The sequence below is a fragment of the Armigeres subalbatus genome, chromosome 1, assembly GCF_024139115.2.
Source record: "Armigeres subalbatus isolate Guangzhou_Male chromosome 1, GZ_Asu_2, whole genome shotgun sequence".
In the NCBI taxonomy this organism is placed as follows: Eukaryota; Metazoa; Arthropoda; class Insecta; order Diptera; family Culicidae; genus Armigeres; species Armigeres subalbatus.
The window spans coordinates 165,841,922-165,856,592 of NC_085139.1; the positions used below are offsets into that span (position 1 = coordinate 165,841,922).

General features: G+C 42.5%; 1 protein-coding gene across 1 annotated transcript in view; it reads right to left on the reverse strand.

Annotated features, from left to right (window-relative positions):
• LOC134205491 (acetylcholine receptor subunit alpha-like) overlaps positions 1-14,671 on the reverse strand; it is a 710,869-nt gene that overhangs the window by 43,153 nt on the left and 653,045 nt on the right. Inside the window, exons 7-9 of the mRNA XM_062680771.1 lie at positions 11,982-12,118; positions 11,391-11,540; positions 10,313-10,441 (exon numbers count right to left, since the gene is read on the reverse strand). Of these exons, the coding sequence (XP_062536755.1) occupies positions 10,313-10,441; positions 11,391-11,540; positions 11,982-12,118 (416 nt within the window). The remainder of the gene's footprint in view (positions 1-10,312; positions 10,442-11,390; positions 11,541-11,981; positions 12,119-14,671) is intronic.

The following is a 14,671-nucleotide window of genomic DNA, read 5'->3' on the forward strand; positions in this document are numbered from 1 at the left end:
GGAAACACTCAACGCTCCATACTAACGCCAATGCCTCCTTTTCAGTCTGGCAATATCGTCGTTCAGTATCCGTTAATGACTTTGACGCAAAAGAAATGATTCTATGGTTTCCTTCCGTGTCTTCTTGGAGTAATACTGCACCTAATCCGGAAGGACTTGCATCTGTTATAACGATGGTGTTGTCATCTTGGAAAATCCTAGCATTTTTGCAGAAGCAAGTTTTGCTTTCACAGCTTGAAATGATGTCTCGTGCACTGTTGTCCATTTAAATGTTGTTTCCTTCCGGGTAAGCTTTCGGAGAGGCTCAGCGATCGTTGCAAGGTCCGGAATAAATTTATTCAAATAATTGGCTAATCCTAAGAAACTTCTTACTTCTGATTCATTGGATGGAGAACGAAATGATAAAACAGCTTTAAGGTTTTCACGCGTTGGACTAATTCCGGTATCTGAGATGTGGTGTCCCAAAAAAATCAAGTTTGGAAACTCCAAAAGCACATTTTTCCCAATTAAGTTCTACACTTCTATCTTTGAGCCTATCAAGAACCTAAAAATAGTTTTACAAAATTCATTTATTTGTGATTATTATTTCTTCTATTCTATACATTTAGAACACTACCTTTTTCAAGTTTCTGTCATGAACCTCCTTGGTTTCTTCTTCCACGATAACATCGTCAAGGTACCAGTAAGTGCCTTCACATCCAGAAAGCATCTCTTCCATGATGCGTTGAAAAATCTCAGGTGCTGTCACTAGACCGAAAGGTAAACGCTTGAACCTGAACAACCCACGGTTAGTAATGAATGTCATTACATCCCTTGATTCCTCACTTAGCTCGACATGATGAAAAGCTTCTCGTATATCCAGTTTGCTCCAGAACTTTCCCCTTCCTAACCGCGCAAGATATTCCTCAACCACAGGCATTGGAAAGTGTTGTCGAACCACAGCTTGGTTAACCCGTCGCAAATTCAAACAAATCCTAGGTTCTCCGGAAGCTTTGCCAACTACCAGTAGTGGAGATACCCACGTGGCTGGTCCTTTCTTGATTTCAATGATATCTCGCATTAATAGCTGCTCAAGCTTACTGTTTACTGCCACCTCCAACGGTATTGGAACTCTGCGTAATAGCTATAATACCGGCCAAACATCCGGATTCATTTCGATTGTTGTTTTCACTCCCCTTATTTTAGGAAACGGTTTGAGTTCACTCTTAACGTTGTTCACGTCCACGCCCACCTTCAAAACACCTAATTGCTTTGCTGAATAATCACCAAGAATATCCTTCTGACCACCATTGACAACGAAAAACTCCGCAATAGTGGATTTGCGTCCAATAACAATTTCCGATTTAAGTGTGCCAGCGACATCAAGTGGCTTGTTGCTACCGTATCCTTTTAGAATCCGAGATGACCCCTTGGATGATTTCACGATTTGCACTTGCTTTGCCTTCAACATCTTCCAAGTCTTCAACGTTATCAAATTTGCATCTGCGCCTGAATCTACTAAAACCTCAATCTGTACACCTCCGATCGTAGCTTCAAAAACATTACTCTCGTTTCTGCCGTAAAATGCATAGTATACCTTCTCCTCTGTCTTAGGTTCATCATCTTCTATGAGCAAGCACGAGGTATGACGATACGATCAACTCTTAGCAGGACTGAATCAACAATGCAGAGTTCAGGAGGCCTACTATTATGATAGCCTTCCTTCTTTGTCCTACTCCTATATCCTACAGCAGCATTCTCGTAGGTACTGGAAGAAATTGCCGGAAAAATTGAGGAATTACTGCTAAGATCGTTGTAGAACTAGTCAACAAAATAACTGGATTCATTGATTTCTTTGGCGGAAAGAAGAAAATTCTGGTGGAACCAGGCCTTGGAAAATTCGTTCAAAAACGAACGAATGCTTCGTTTTTAGCCTGCAGTGAGGTTTTAATTTCGGTGCACCGATTGATGTGCGCTCGATGATGTGCTGGTGGCTGCACGAACAAGGGAAGAGGCAAATACAAACCATTCGTTTTATACATTGAAAGTGTGGAGTTTTGAACGTAGCATCTTCTCAAGTCGGGTAGTGCCGAGGAGGCATCGTTCACTGGGGCAGCGTGAAAGGGGCCATCCACAAAGTACGTCACGTTCCTAGGGGTGGGGGCGGTTTCCGAGCAGCGTGACAACTCATACAAAAAATTTAGAGGTGTAATACAAAATGTGTGACGGAGGGGGGGAGGGGGGGTTGAAAATTACCAATTTTTGCGTGACGTACTTTATGGATCTTCCCAAACAAGGATGCTTCCTTCGTTCATCGGCAGTGGTTCAGATGCGAGTGAGTGTTGTGTAAATACAAAACCATATTAGCGAGAAAGAGAGAGAATGCATTATATACCTCTCTTTTGTACATTCATTCCAACTGAAATGCGCAACTCAGTATAAGTGAGGCAAGAGAGTTAAATATTCTCTGCACTAGCGTGTGTTTGATTTAACTCTCCAACTGTTTTGTACAGCAGTGCCATATGGAGCGAGGAAGCATTCTTCATCAAGCACTTTGAAACTGTTCTCTCATGAAGCTGCCTTCCTCGGGAGTATATCTGGTGCTGAAGCATCGGTCCTCATCTTCATTGCTTCATTCATCCAAGCCCTGGGTGGAACTTATTATCGAGGGTTACTCACGACGAAGGGGACCTAACCAAAGCGGACGCTGGAGACGAAACCTCACAGGCATTGCCGGGGTTCCCAAACTCTTTTTTTCAGGGTCGGCTCTTTGCGCTGATCAGAAGTTCATACACTCATTTTTTTCACTTTGAGTCTATTTTTTGATTGAACTTACTTTTAGTGTAGGTGTGTAAGTATATGCTGGGCCGGCCGGCGGTGGTGGGAGTTGCTGTACAAATCTGGGCGTTGTGGAATCTTGGGGGCGTCCGATACCGCACGGGATGTCAATCACGGTATCTTTCTCTCGCGGGTCGTAGCACAGGGATGGGGCAGCCTAACCTGGGCTACACGATGCCGCCACACGTGCTTGGCGAACCGACAGGGTCACGGGATTTGAGCCTGTTCTCCGAGGTTCTGAGTTCGCGGTGGCGCTGACAACGTGGCGTCACACTGGCTCAGGGTCTAAGCCAACACTTAATGGGTCCTGGGGAAAAATTTGGGAAGGTCTTAGGGTTGCACTTATTATTCCCAATAGGTATGGTTACCTGGCTCGATCTATGCTTCTTCGCGGGTATTATTTCCACTCACTCACAAACTAATTTCATATAGTTTTATAATTGAAGTCTCACAGTGAAACCTTAAAAGATTTCTTAAAACTTTCCGAAATTTAGAAACGATCTTGGTTGTCCAAAGACTCGAGTGGAAAAGACCAAGCTGATCCCGACTCAATTGTAGCAAACCCATTTCTTCAAACCCTTTCTCATCCTTCATAAATATCCTCTTTGCCCCTCGTTTGGATCCATTCGTTATTCCACGGTATATTTCATCCACCCACCCCTTGTATGTGTGTTTCATGTTATGTGCGTAACAATTTTAATTGCTATTCAAATTAACAGTTGAATTTAGATATTGTATTACTTATAATTTTTGTTATTAGAGAACTACTTCAAAACTTGTATACAAACTTTTATACAACCTATAAAATATTAATTTGTCCTGAACAGTAGTATGCATGACATTTGCAATACTCTCTATCCAAATGTCTACGCTACCTATAGATTACTAAGGTTGGATCCTAGGGTGAAGTACCCAAAACGGTAACAAACTAGCAATATATTTGCGGAGAAAATAATTAAGAAATATTACGGAAATATTCTGGAGTAGACAATCCCAAAATAAAACTTCTCTCAGAAGTTTTAGTAGCAGTCCCTGTCTATATTTTTGTAAAAATCACGAAATGGTTTCAGGGTAACTCTTGAAATGATTGCCAATAAAATTATCGAAGGAATGCACAAATGTTTCCAAGAAACTTCTAAAGGAAACCTTGAAATTATTATTGTTGGAATTCCCGGTGCTATTTGATGCTACTTTCTTACGTATTCCTAGATTGAATTCTCGATGAATTTACATAGCTTCACGATTTTCGATAGGAGGATATAACAAATGTTTTTCCTTCAAGAATTGAAACTCGATGATGCGACTAGTTTATTTCGACTGATACAAGCGCATTCGGTGTATCGACCAAGAAGGGTTGGCCTGGATCTAAATGACGAGACTATGTTCAAGGGCTTAACAACCCAGCGCTAAGCAATTGTGAGTTATGGAGGACTGCCTAGGACGTGGTGGGATATAGCAGTGGACTCTGCTATACCCCTCCCAAAAAAATAAACCACAAGTGTCCGTAAGCACCCAGTCAACATTTTGATACGTATAGCTTTTGATATAAGTTGTCATATATAAGAGAGATAACTTGCATATAATGCACTGAAACGCTATATACTATAAAACTATAAACGCTATAAACGTACCTACTAAAGTGGAGGCCATATACATACTAAGTAACGATTTTCTTGAGTTTTTGTAAGCATTATTACGATCTAGTAAACATTGAAAAAAAGGTAGACAACCACGTCTCGAACATCTGACCTTTGGATCTTAAGGCTAATGCTCTACCGATGTGCTATACAGCAACTCTTGAAAAGCAGCAACTTTTTGACAATCATAATCTAGATGAAGCTCTAGTGTACGATATTACAGTATACGATGTCTATTACATTTATACGATTCGAGTATCATGTTGTTGTACGTACAAATGTAGCTTGAGTCTTATATGGAAACTGTTTGTAATTGTTCCGATAATATTCATACATAAAACGATTACGCAGCATTCAAAACGATTCTGCCCACATATAAACGATGATGAAATCAACATCAGTGATATTTTATTTCGTCATGTTTACCACTTTGTTATTTTCATTTGGTTGAAGTTTAGTTATTTTGGTCAATGTTTGGCAGTGGTACGGAGTAAAAATTGGTAGTATTTATGGAATTGAATAAAATAACATCATTTATGGAATGAATTGAATCCCATCTGATGGAGTGAAGTAAGTAGAAATGAAATTTATTTTATCTTGAGATACAGTGAAAAAAAGAAAAATCTATATACGTACAACGCACATCCGTATACGATTTTCATGGCAATACGTATGTGGATACACGATATTTGCGATTCAATCAGATTAACTGGATATTATTTATATTGTTTTAGGACTTTTTTTTAACACAATCGTAAATATTCCATATGCAGATATTACATACGATAGTAATCATGTGATAGAAAACTGCAATATATGCGATCAAAAATATACTTTCATATATACTGGATGCATGTTATTGGACTATGTTTTTGAATGTTATTGGACTATGTTTTTGAATATATTGTGAAGCTGGGCTGGTAGTCTGGACATTCTATTCTCTTAGTAAGGCCGGGTGACACCGACCTGAAACGGCGAATGAGTTAATGGTCAGGCTATCATCCCAGGCCAGAAAGGAGACCGAATCGAGGATTTGTCTCCTTGTTGAAGAAAAACGCATGGCCGTGTCAGGAACGACCCCAAAGCTCAGTAAGGTCACGCAGGAGGTGGAGCTGAAGGTAGCTAACGAAAAGTCAGCAACCCTTAAGAGACGAAAGAGGGTCGAGCGGAATGCTGCCTCCATGGAGAAGGGTAGATCAGTGCCTCCACCAGTGAGGCTCGCTGGAAGGAAGACCTGCCCTAGAGGGGGGTCGTGGACCCCAAAAAGGCGAGGAGGAGTCTGGTAGCATGCCGCAAGGCAGACGGAGCGGTGTGCGCCACTGCTAAGGAGGGTAGAGCTCAGAAGATGTGGAGTGTTACAACGAAAAGGACTCGGTGCAAGTGTGACGTGTCAAGAGAGCAGATTCGCTGCTCAAATGGTAAAGAGCATGGGACACCGCAGTCAAAGATCGTTGGACCCACAGGCTGATTCCGGACGTGTCAAAATGGGTTAGTAGGAAGCATGGTCAGGTCAACTTTCACCTAACATCGCTTCAAAAAAATCCTACACAGGTTTGACTTGAGTGCCCCGAATGTGTAGGTGAGGTAGAGTCGGCAGAACAGGTGATGTTTGCATGCTCGCGATTCGACGTAGAACGCAATTCTGGTCAGCGGCATAAATACAACCCCAGACAACCTCGTCGAGAGGATGTGTCGAGAAGAAGTTATATGGGATGCGGTGAACACGGCATCTCAACAGATCATGTCGAAACTGCAGCGATGGTGGCGTCTTGGACAAAACCAGCAGCTGCAGTAGAGGCACCTGTGATGCAGTGAGCACCTTGCTCACTCCGACAAAAAACATGTCGCGTGTGGGCTGCGGGGACCTTCGTATGTAAATATAGAGGTCACTGCGGTTCAAGCGCGGTGGTTGTGGTCAGAGTGCTCGTCCCCTACGTGAGATTATGGTACGGACCGCTAGATTGCTATCATAGCTTGCGATCGACGAGTGGCAAGGTTACCACTCTTAAAGTCGATGTAATGTGTAATAATGCCTTGTGCGTTAGCAGAAGCGTGAGCGTTCTCGATAGTCCCCCCTAATGTATTGCTAAATTTCGGGCCGGGGGATAAGGACTGGTGAAAGTTTTTGGTTTTAGTGGGTTGGCTAAGAGTTACATGACATACCCATCCTCATGCTGCCTGGTTAACCTCCTCAGGTGATTGGTTGCAGATTTCCGTTTACTCTTGCCCAAAGAAAAAAAGGTCCTGCAGTTGCGAAGATACTTCGTGGAGAACCAGAATTTATTTTATTATTTATGGATTCTTTACACCTCCGGTGGTGCAAAGGGCCGACTTGAAAAATCACCATCCTGAGCGTTGCCCGGCTATCGTTTTAACCTGTTGCCAGGTTAGATTTCGGTCGACTTCTTTTATTTTTTTATTGAGGCTTCGCCGCCATGCGCCTCTGGGTCTACCTCTGCTACGATGGCCTGGGTTCCAGTCTAATGCTTGTCTACAGATTTCGTTTCCACTCCTACGTAGAGTGTGGCCGACCCAGCCCACTTCCGATCCCGAATTTCTGCTGCTATCGGCCTCTGGTGACAACGACGATGGAGCTCATTGTTTGAGATCCAGTTGTGAGGCCACCAGGCCCGAATTATATACAGAATGCATCTGTTGATGAACACCTGCAGCCGTTGAGTGTGCTCCACTGATACACACCATGTTTCGCTAGCGTACAACAGCAAAGATTTCACGTTAGAGTTGAAAAATCGTATTTTGGTGCGTTCACTTATCTGCCTGTTTTTCCAGATATTTTTTAAACTAGCAAAGACAGCTTTCTTGATCCGTGCGCCTATGTCGATAATGGTACCGCCGTCTGACGCCATTTGGCTACCAAGATATTGGAAGCTTTCAACATTCTCCACTGGTTGCCCGGCTACTGTGAAACTGGAAGGAGTCACCGTGTTTACATCCAACGATTTGGTTTTGTTGACGTTGATGACTAAACCTGCCGAGGAGGAGCGCTCGGCAAGGTCGTTGAGCTTACTCTGCATATCAGAGCGCCGTTGCGCGAGGAGTGCTCCATGGTTATAGGCTGCCATAACAGCCCGCGGTTTGGTTCACGGTCAATCGCATCTACCAGAATCTCATCTATTACGATGAGGAACAGTAACGGTGATAGAATACACTCAACACGAAAAGGCCTCGTACTGTGCTTCGATGAGGCCGATGATTTTCTCAGGAACCCCGTTGCGTCTCAGGGCGCCCCACATATTCTCGTGATTGAGACGGTCGAAAGCTTTTTCGTAGTAAGTGAATACCAAGTAAAGGGACTCTTGGTATTCGTTCACCTGCTCAGAATGATGCGGAGCGTGACAATAAGGTCCACACAGGATCTTCCGGCACGAAATTCGGCTTGCTGCCGCCGGAGAGTCGCATTGATCTTCTCCTGAATCCGGGCTAGGATAATTTTGCACAGAACTTTGAGAACCCTTTTTGGGCACCTTCACTAAGATACCTTGCATCCAGGAGACCGGGAAAGTTGCGGTGTCCGAGATATTACGTAATACACTATGCGGGAGTTGAGCGAATGTCATGGGGGCAGCTTGGAGCATCGCGGATGATATGCGGTCGACCCCTGGGGTTTTATTGGATTTCATGCTTTGGATGGCTGTTTGAATCTCTAGCAGTGATGGAGCTTCGGTATTGACGCGTGTTATAAGTCGGATCCTAGGCAAATCATGCCGAAGTGGTGATGGCCTGGTTGGCACTTGAAAAAGTTGTTCGAAGTGCTCGAACCAGCGTTTCAGCTGGTCAGTTGGGTCGGTCAATAACTGATCATTCGCGTCTTTCACAGACATCGTTGCATTCATCTTCGCCCCGCTTAAGCGTCGTGAGATATCGTAGAGGAGGCGAATGTCCCCGGTTGCAGCGGCTCTCTCTCTCCTTCGTCGGCCAGAGAGTCTGCCCACGCTCGCTTGTCCCGTCGACATGAGCGTTTTACTTCCTTCTCAAGAGCCGCGTATCGTTGACGGGCTAGGACTTTGGCTCCTCTGGTTTTCGATCGCTCTATCGCGGCTTTGGCTTCTCTTCGCTCCTCTATCTTTCTCCAGGTCTCATCGGTGATCCATTGTTTTCTCTGGGTGCGCAGTTCGCCCAGATTGTTCTCGCTGGTGGCGATGAAGGCATTCTAGATGGCGGTCCATTGGTCTTCCACGCTGCAACCTTCCGGAATATCTGCAGCACGCGTCTCCAGTTCTTCAACGAAGGAGCGTTCCACCGTGGCATCTTCCAGTCGACGTGTGTTGAACCGTCGTCCAACTCTCTCCTCCTGCCGACGAATCCGCGCAATGCGCAGGCGTATTTCGTCGATGAGGAGGTGATGATCTGCGATATCGGCACTACGTTTATTCCGTATATCAAGAAGGCTCCGTTTCCATTTTCGGCTGATGCAGATGTGGTCGATTTGATTTTCTGTAAAGCCGTCACGGGAGACCCACATGACCTTGTGAACCGGTCGATGAGGGAAGAGCGATCCCCCGATCACCATATCGTTATTACCACAAAATTCTGCGAACAGCTCTCCGTTTTCGTTCATTTCTCCGAGACCATGGTTCGAGTTGTCGGATCCGATTTTCGCATTGAAGTCGCCCAAACAGATCTTGATATCACCCTTCGGAATTCTATCTACGACGGCATTGAGTTGACTGTAGAAGTTCTCTTTCTCTTGCAGATCGGCAGCATCGGTTGGCGCATAACATTGGATTATAGTAAGGTTTCGGACCCGTGTTCTAAATCTGGCAACGATTATCCTTTCACTTATAGGTTCCCACTTCATAAGCGCAGAGTGTGCCTGAGCGCTTAATAGGAAGCCAACTCCGCGATGCCGGGGAGCGTGTTCATCTCGTAAACCAGAGTACAGCAGAACTTGTCCCGACGGCGTTCTGTGTTCTCCAAAGTTTGTCCGAACAACATTCTTCAACAAGATAACGAAGTACCACGACTTGGCGGAGGAATTGAAGCAGATGTTGCACTTGGAGGACGTGCATATAATTCCGGTAGCCAACTCAGCGACCACAATCGCTCCGAAATATTTTCTGAGATCCTTAGAAGATCTGGAACTTTAGCCTCCATACCATCCAAAAGACAGCATTGTTAGAAGATTCTTAAGCCATCATAGCTAATACATCCGGTGCAAACGCTTTTATAGGATTTAAGTCAATCGGCGAATGAGACTCACAGATCCCTTTTGGCATTCAGATTGACCGGGGTAGGTAAAAATTTCCAGTATTTTTACTGAGGAGTGTTAATAATAATTGTATGAAAAAATGAAAAAAATAACAATAATTAATAAGAAACTTCGTAGAAAACCTTTATTGTGCCCCCAAGTTTTGTGACATGCTTATTTTGATATTATTTTCAAATTAACAAACTAAAGAGAAAAAAAGCAACTAAAAGGTTACGCAATGCATAGATTGAAGGTAGAGGCGAATATTCAAACGCGATAATAGAAACCGAGACAACATTTTGTTTTGAAACGTGGAATATTTAAATCCAATCCATGTTGTACGCCAAATTTTATGAGTAACGTATTCATATTGAGAATTCATAACTCATGGTTGGACAATATGAAACGTGATTTTTTTTTTGTAAACTGGTGAACAAGTAAATAAACTTGCTAAAATATCTATAATCGTCTACGGTATCGAAAAAATCAATTGTAATTGCATGAATCTAAAAATATTCCAAATTTCGTCACAATGTATCACCCCCTTAACCACAGTGCAACAGCCGGTCGACCCTGGGTCGGCTGGGATTTGGATGGCATGGCATTCTGCGGGGTGCGGTCGATGGTGGTGGGCTCCGGCGAAACCTACCTGTCACTGGAATCGAGCAGATGATGATCGAGCAGCACCGAGGGATCGAACGCAATCGTTGGCGGTAGCGGTGGGATGTTGTCGCCCATTCCCGTGCACGAGCGCAACATAAATCTTTGCGAAGCAGCACTGCGACGGTTGTTTGGCGATATGAAATGGTTGGTTTTTTTTCGGGGTTTTCGTTCCACATTGGGTACGGTGGTGATGATGACGACGGCGACGGTGGCAGCATCGATGAGCGTCGAAAATGGAAATTTCGAGAGGATGAGCGCAAATTGCGGATTGGCCGTCGTCGTCACCGAAACGGTCATTTTGACACGTTGCCGCAAACCGGAGCAATGCACGGAATGGCCGTATGCGGGCCGTACCCGAGAAGGATAAGAGATTCGTGGAATTTGGCATAAGGATGGATTTGACGATTTTTTTGTGTCATGTCATAATCATTTGTCCGATGATTAGTGAGGATGTGTTGATGGCGGTATTTTCGGGAGCATGATTTATGCATCAGTGCAAATCCAATTTTGAAATCGAGAAATTGTGAGTTTTTTGTGGAGCCGACGTAATTGTGGTAACACGAGGTGGAAATATTAGAATGTTAGTTGAGAGTAGAATGGTAAGCTGAATAAAATATAATATGAGAAAACTAATAAAATAAAAACAAGACTAGACCGTTTCTTCTGCATTCATAAAGTAGGGAAGCATTGACTTGAGTTGTGATGTTTTAAAGATAATAAGGGTAAGAATTTTTGTTATTGTATTTTGTGTTTCTGAGTCACCTAAAAAAACTTGATCGGCGAACTTTTTTAAATCTTAGTTAAAATGAACTACCAGTAGGTATACTGAACCAAAAGAACGTTACATTTTTGTACTAGGAATAGAACTTCAGAAATCAGGAGCAAGGATAACTGGAAAAATCATTTAATGAGTGGGTATTGAATGGATTTCCATTCCATTTTTGTATCGCAATATGAACTGCTTGTAAAACAAAATGACGAATAAATCAATAAGTGAACGAATGAATGAAAAAAAAACCATGACTGAACTGCGTTAATTCCATTTCTTATATTTGGATACTCACCTAAAATGGTGCAGCGGCTGGTAGATGGGTCGGCGCATCACCAGCAGCTTTGGCAGGTGGTTGATGAAGATCGTTCGGACCCACGGGGCCATCGTGTGCGTTTGGGGTGACCGGAAGTGAATGTTGAGCACAATCACGGTGACGCATATACTGGATATATTTGCGTAGCGTTGAATAGCATGAGAAGATGAGAAAATAAAACGCATCAATTCACGCCACCGATAATGCGATTAAAAGCAGGTGTTTCACGGGTTTCCATTGGATTGGAAATCTGTTATTTTTGGATCAGGAAACGTTTTTGATTGGCAAAGATTGATGTTTCAGTTTCAAACTAGATTTTTTTTAATGTTTTGTGCATTGGTTTGGCTATTCCCATTTTTCATTTAAGTATTATTACCTACTTTTGAATTGGCATTGTTGTAAAATTGTAGTAAGTAAATTAAATTGAGCATGAAATAAAATTAAATAATTTGTGTGCACATTCGCTTCATCTAGCTGCTGGCATATTTCCGCCCTAGATGTAGGTGACGGTGTCAGTGCGGTGCAGCAGTGGCTTCTGTGTACGGGAAATTGTGGGGAAAATCGGCTTACCTGAATGTGTCGAGGATCATGGTGAAGAGCACAAACTTCCCCAGCAGTGGCACCACCAGCGAGGTGGGAGGAATGATTTCTGCCAGCAGCAAGAAGAACACAGTCAACGACAGCAGGATGGATATGCTTAACGATACCTTTTAAAAAACAAGAAAAACGGAACAGGAAAAGAGAAGATGGTTAGGTTAGGAAATGAATGGAGAAGATACGAAAGGAAATGTAATTACGTTTTATCGAATAAATGAAATGCTTCGAAGTGGCTTAGCGCACTGGCAGATGTGGGGCTGGAAACGTGTTTCGTTACTTCTCCTGAATAGAGGGTATTATGGCTGCCTAAGCGACCGCCGGGATGACCGGCAGAAAAAATGGGAATGTCTGTCACTCGTAATCATTTTATAGGTTTTTCTTTCTTTGCTGTTTGTATCCACTATTATCAAGGTTTTCGGCGGGTCATTGCTGGAGGTTTGTTTATTGACTTGTTGATGGGAATAGATAAGTGGTTGCCTAATAGAATTAAGTTAAGGAATGTTCTAAACAATGCAGTTCTTTAGATTATAGGAATAATCGATTATACGTGGCGAATGTAGAAGAAAAGAGTCATAATTTACTCACAATTTATTGTGTGACAAGATTCTCAACAATTATCACCAAATACAATAGAAAATTTGTCTTCATCAATTAGCTTTGATGGGACGATACGTACTGGTACTGCAAATGATGGCATATTAGCCCCATATGAAAAACTAAAATGAAGAAAATAAGGAAGAAATATCAAGCCCATATATAAGACTGAATTTGGATTCGGAATTGAGTTAGATTAGATTTGGATTGGATTTTGATTTGGATTAGATTGGAATTGGATTGCATTTGGACTGGATTTGGATTGGATTTTGATTTGGATTAGATTGGAATTGGATTGCATTTGGACTGGATTTGGATAGGATTTGGATAGGATTTGAAATGGATTTGAATTGGATTTGGATTGGACTTGGATTTGGATTGGATTTGGATTGGATTGGATTTGAATTGGATTTGGATTGGATTTGGATTGGATTGGATTTGGATTGATTTGGATTGGTTGGATTGGATTTGGATTGGTTTGGATTGGTTTGGATTGGTTTGGATTGGTTTGGATTGGTTTGGATTGGTTTGGATTGGTTTGATTGGTTTGGATTGGTTTGGATTGGTTTGGATTGGGTTTGGGTTGGTTTGGTTGGTTTGGATTGATTGATTTGGATTGGATTTGGGTTGGATTGGATTTGGATTGGTTTGGATTGGTTTGGGATTGGTTTGGTTGGTTTGGATTGGTTTGGATTGGTTTGGATTGGTTTGGATTGGTTTGGGATTGGTTGGATTGGTTGGATTGGATTTGGATTTGGATTTGGATTGGTTTGGATTGGTTTGGATTGGTTTGGATTGGTTTGGGATTGGTTTGGATTGGTTTGGTTGGTTTGGATTGGTTTGGATTGGTTTGGATTGGTTTGGTTGGTTTGGATTGGTTTGGATTGGTTGGTTGGTTTGAATTGGATTTGGATTAGTTTGGATTGGTTTGAATAGGATTTCAATTGGTGTTGGATTTGGATTGGTTAGATTGGTTTGGATCGGATTTGGATTGGTTTGGATTGGTTTGGATTAGATTTGGATTGGTTTGGATTGGTTGGGTTGGATTTTGGATTGGGTTTGGATTGAGTTTGGATTGGTATTGGATTGGTTGGTGTTGGTTTGGTTGGTTTGGATTGGTTGGATTGGTTGGATTGGTTTGGATTGGATTTGATTGGATTGGTTTGGATTGGTTTGGATTGGTTTGGATTGGTTTGGATTGGTTGATTGGATTGGATTTGGTTTGGATTGGATTTGATTGGTTTGGATTGGTTTGGTTGGTTTGGATTGGTTTGATTGGATTTGGATTGGTTTGGTTGGATTTTGGATTGGTTTGGATTGGATTGGTTTGGATTGGTTTGGATTGGTTTGGATTGGTTTGATTGGTTTGGTTGGTTGATTGGATTTGGATTGGATTTGGATTGGTTTGGATTGGTTTGGATTGGTTGGATTGGTTTGGATTGGTTTGGATTGGTTTGGATTGGTTTGGATTGGTTTGATTGGTTTGGTTGGATTTGGATTGGTTTGGATTGGTTTGGATTGGTTTGGATTGGTTTGGATTGGTTTGGTTGGATTTGGATTGGTTTGGATTGGTTTGGATTGGTTTGGTTGGTTGGATTGGTTTGGTTGGTTTGGATTGGTTTGGTTGGTTTGGATTGGATTTGGATTGGGATTTGGATTGGTTTGGATTGGTTTGGATTTGGTTTGGATTTGGATTGGATTTGATTTGGGTTTGGTTTGGGATGGGTTTGGATTGGGTTTGGATTTGGTTTGGATTGGATTTGGATTGGATTTGGATTTGATTGGTTTGGATTGGTTTGGATTGGTTTGGATTGGTTTGATTGGTTTGGATTGGATTTGGATTGGTTTGGATTGGTTTGGATTGGATTTGGTTGGATTTGGATTGGTTTGGATTGGTTTGGATTGGTTTGGATTGGTTTGGTTGGTTGGACTGATTTGGATTTGATTGGTTTGATTGGTTTGGATTGGATTTGGATTGGTTGGATTGGTTTGGTTTGGTTTGGGATTGATTGGTTTGATTGGTTTGGTTGGTTTGGATTGGTTTGGATTGGTTTGGATTGGTTTGGATT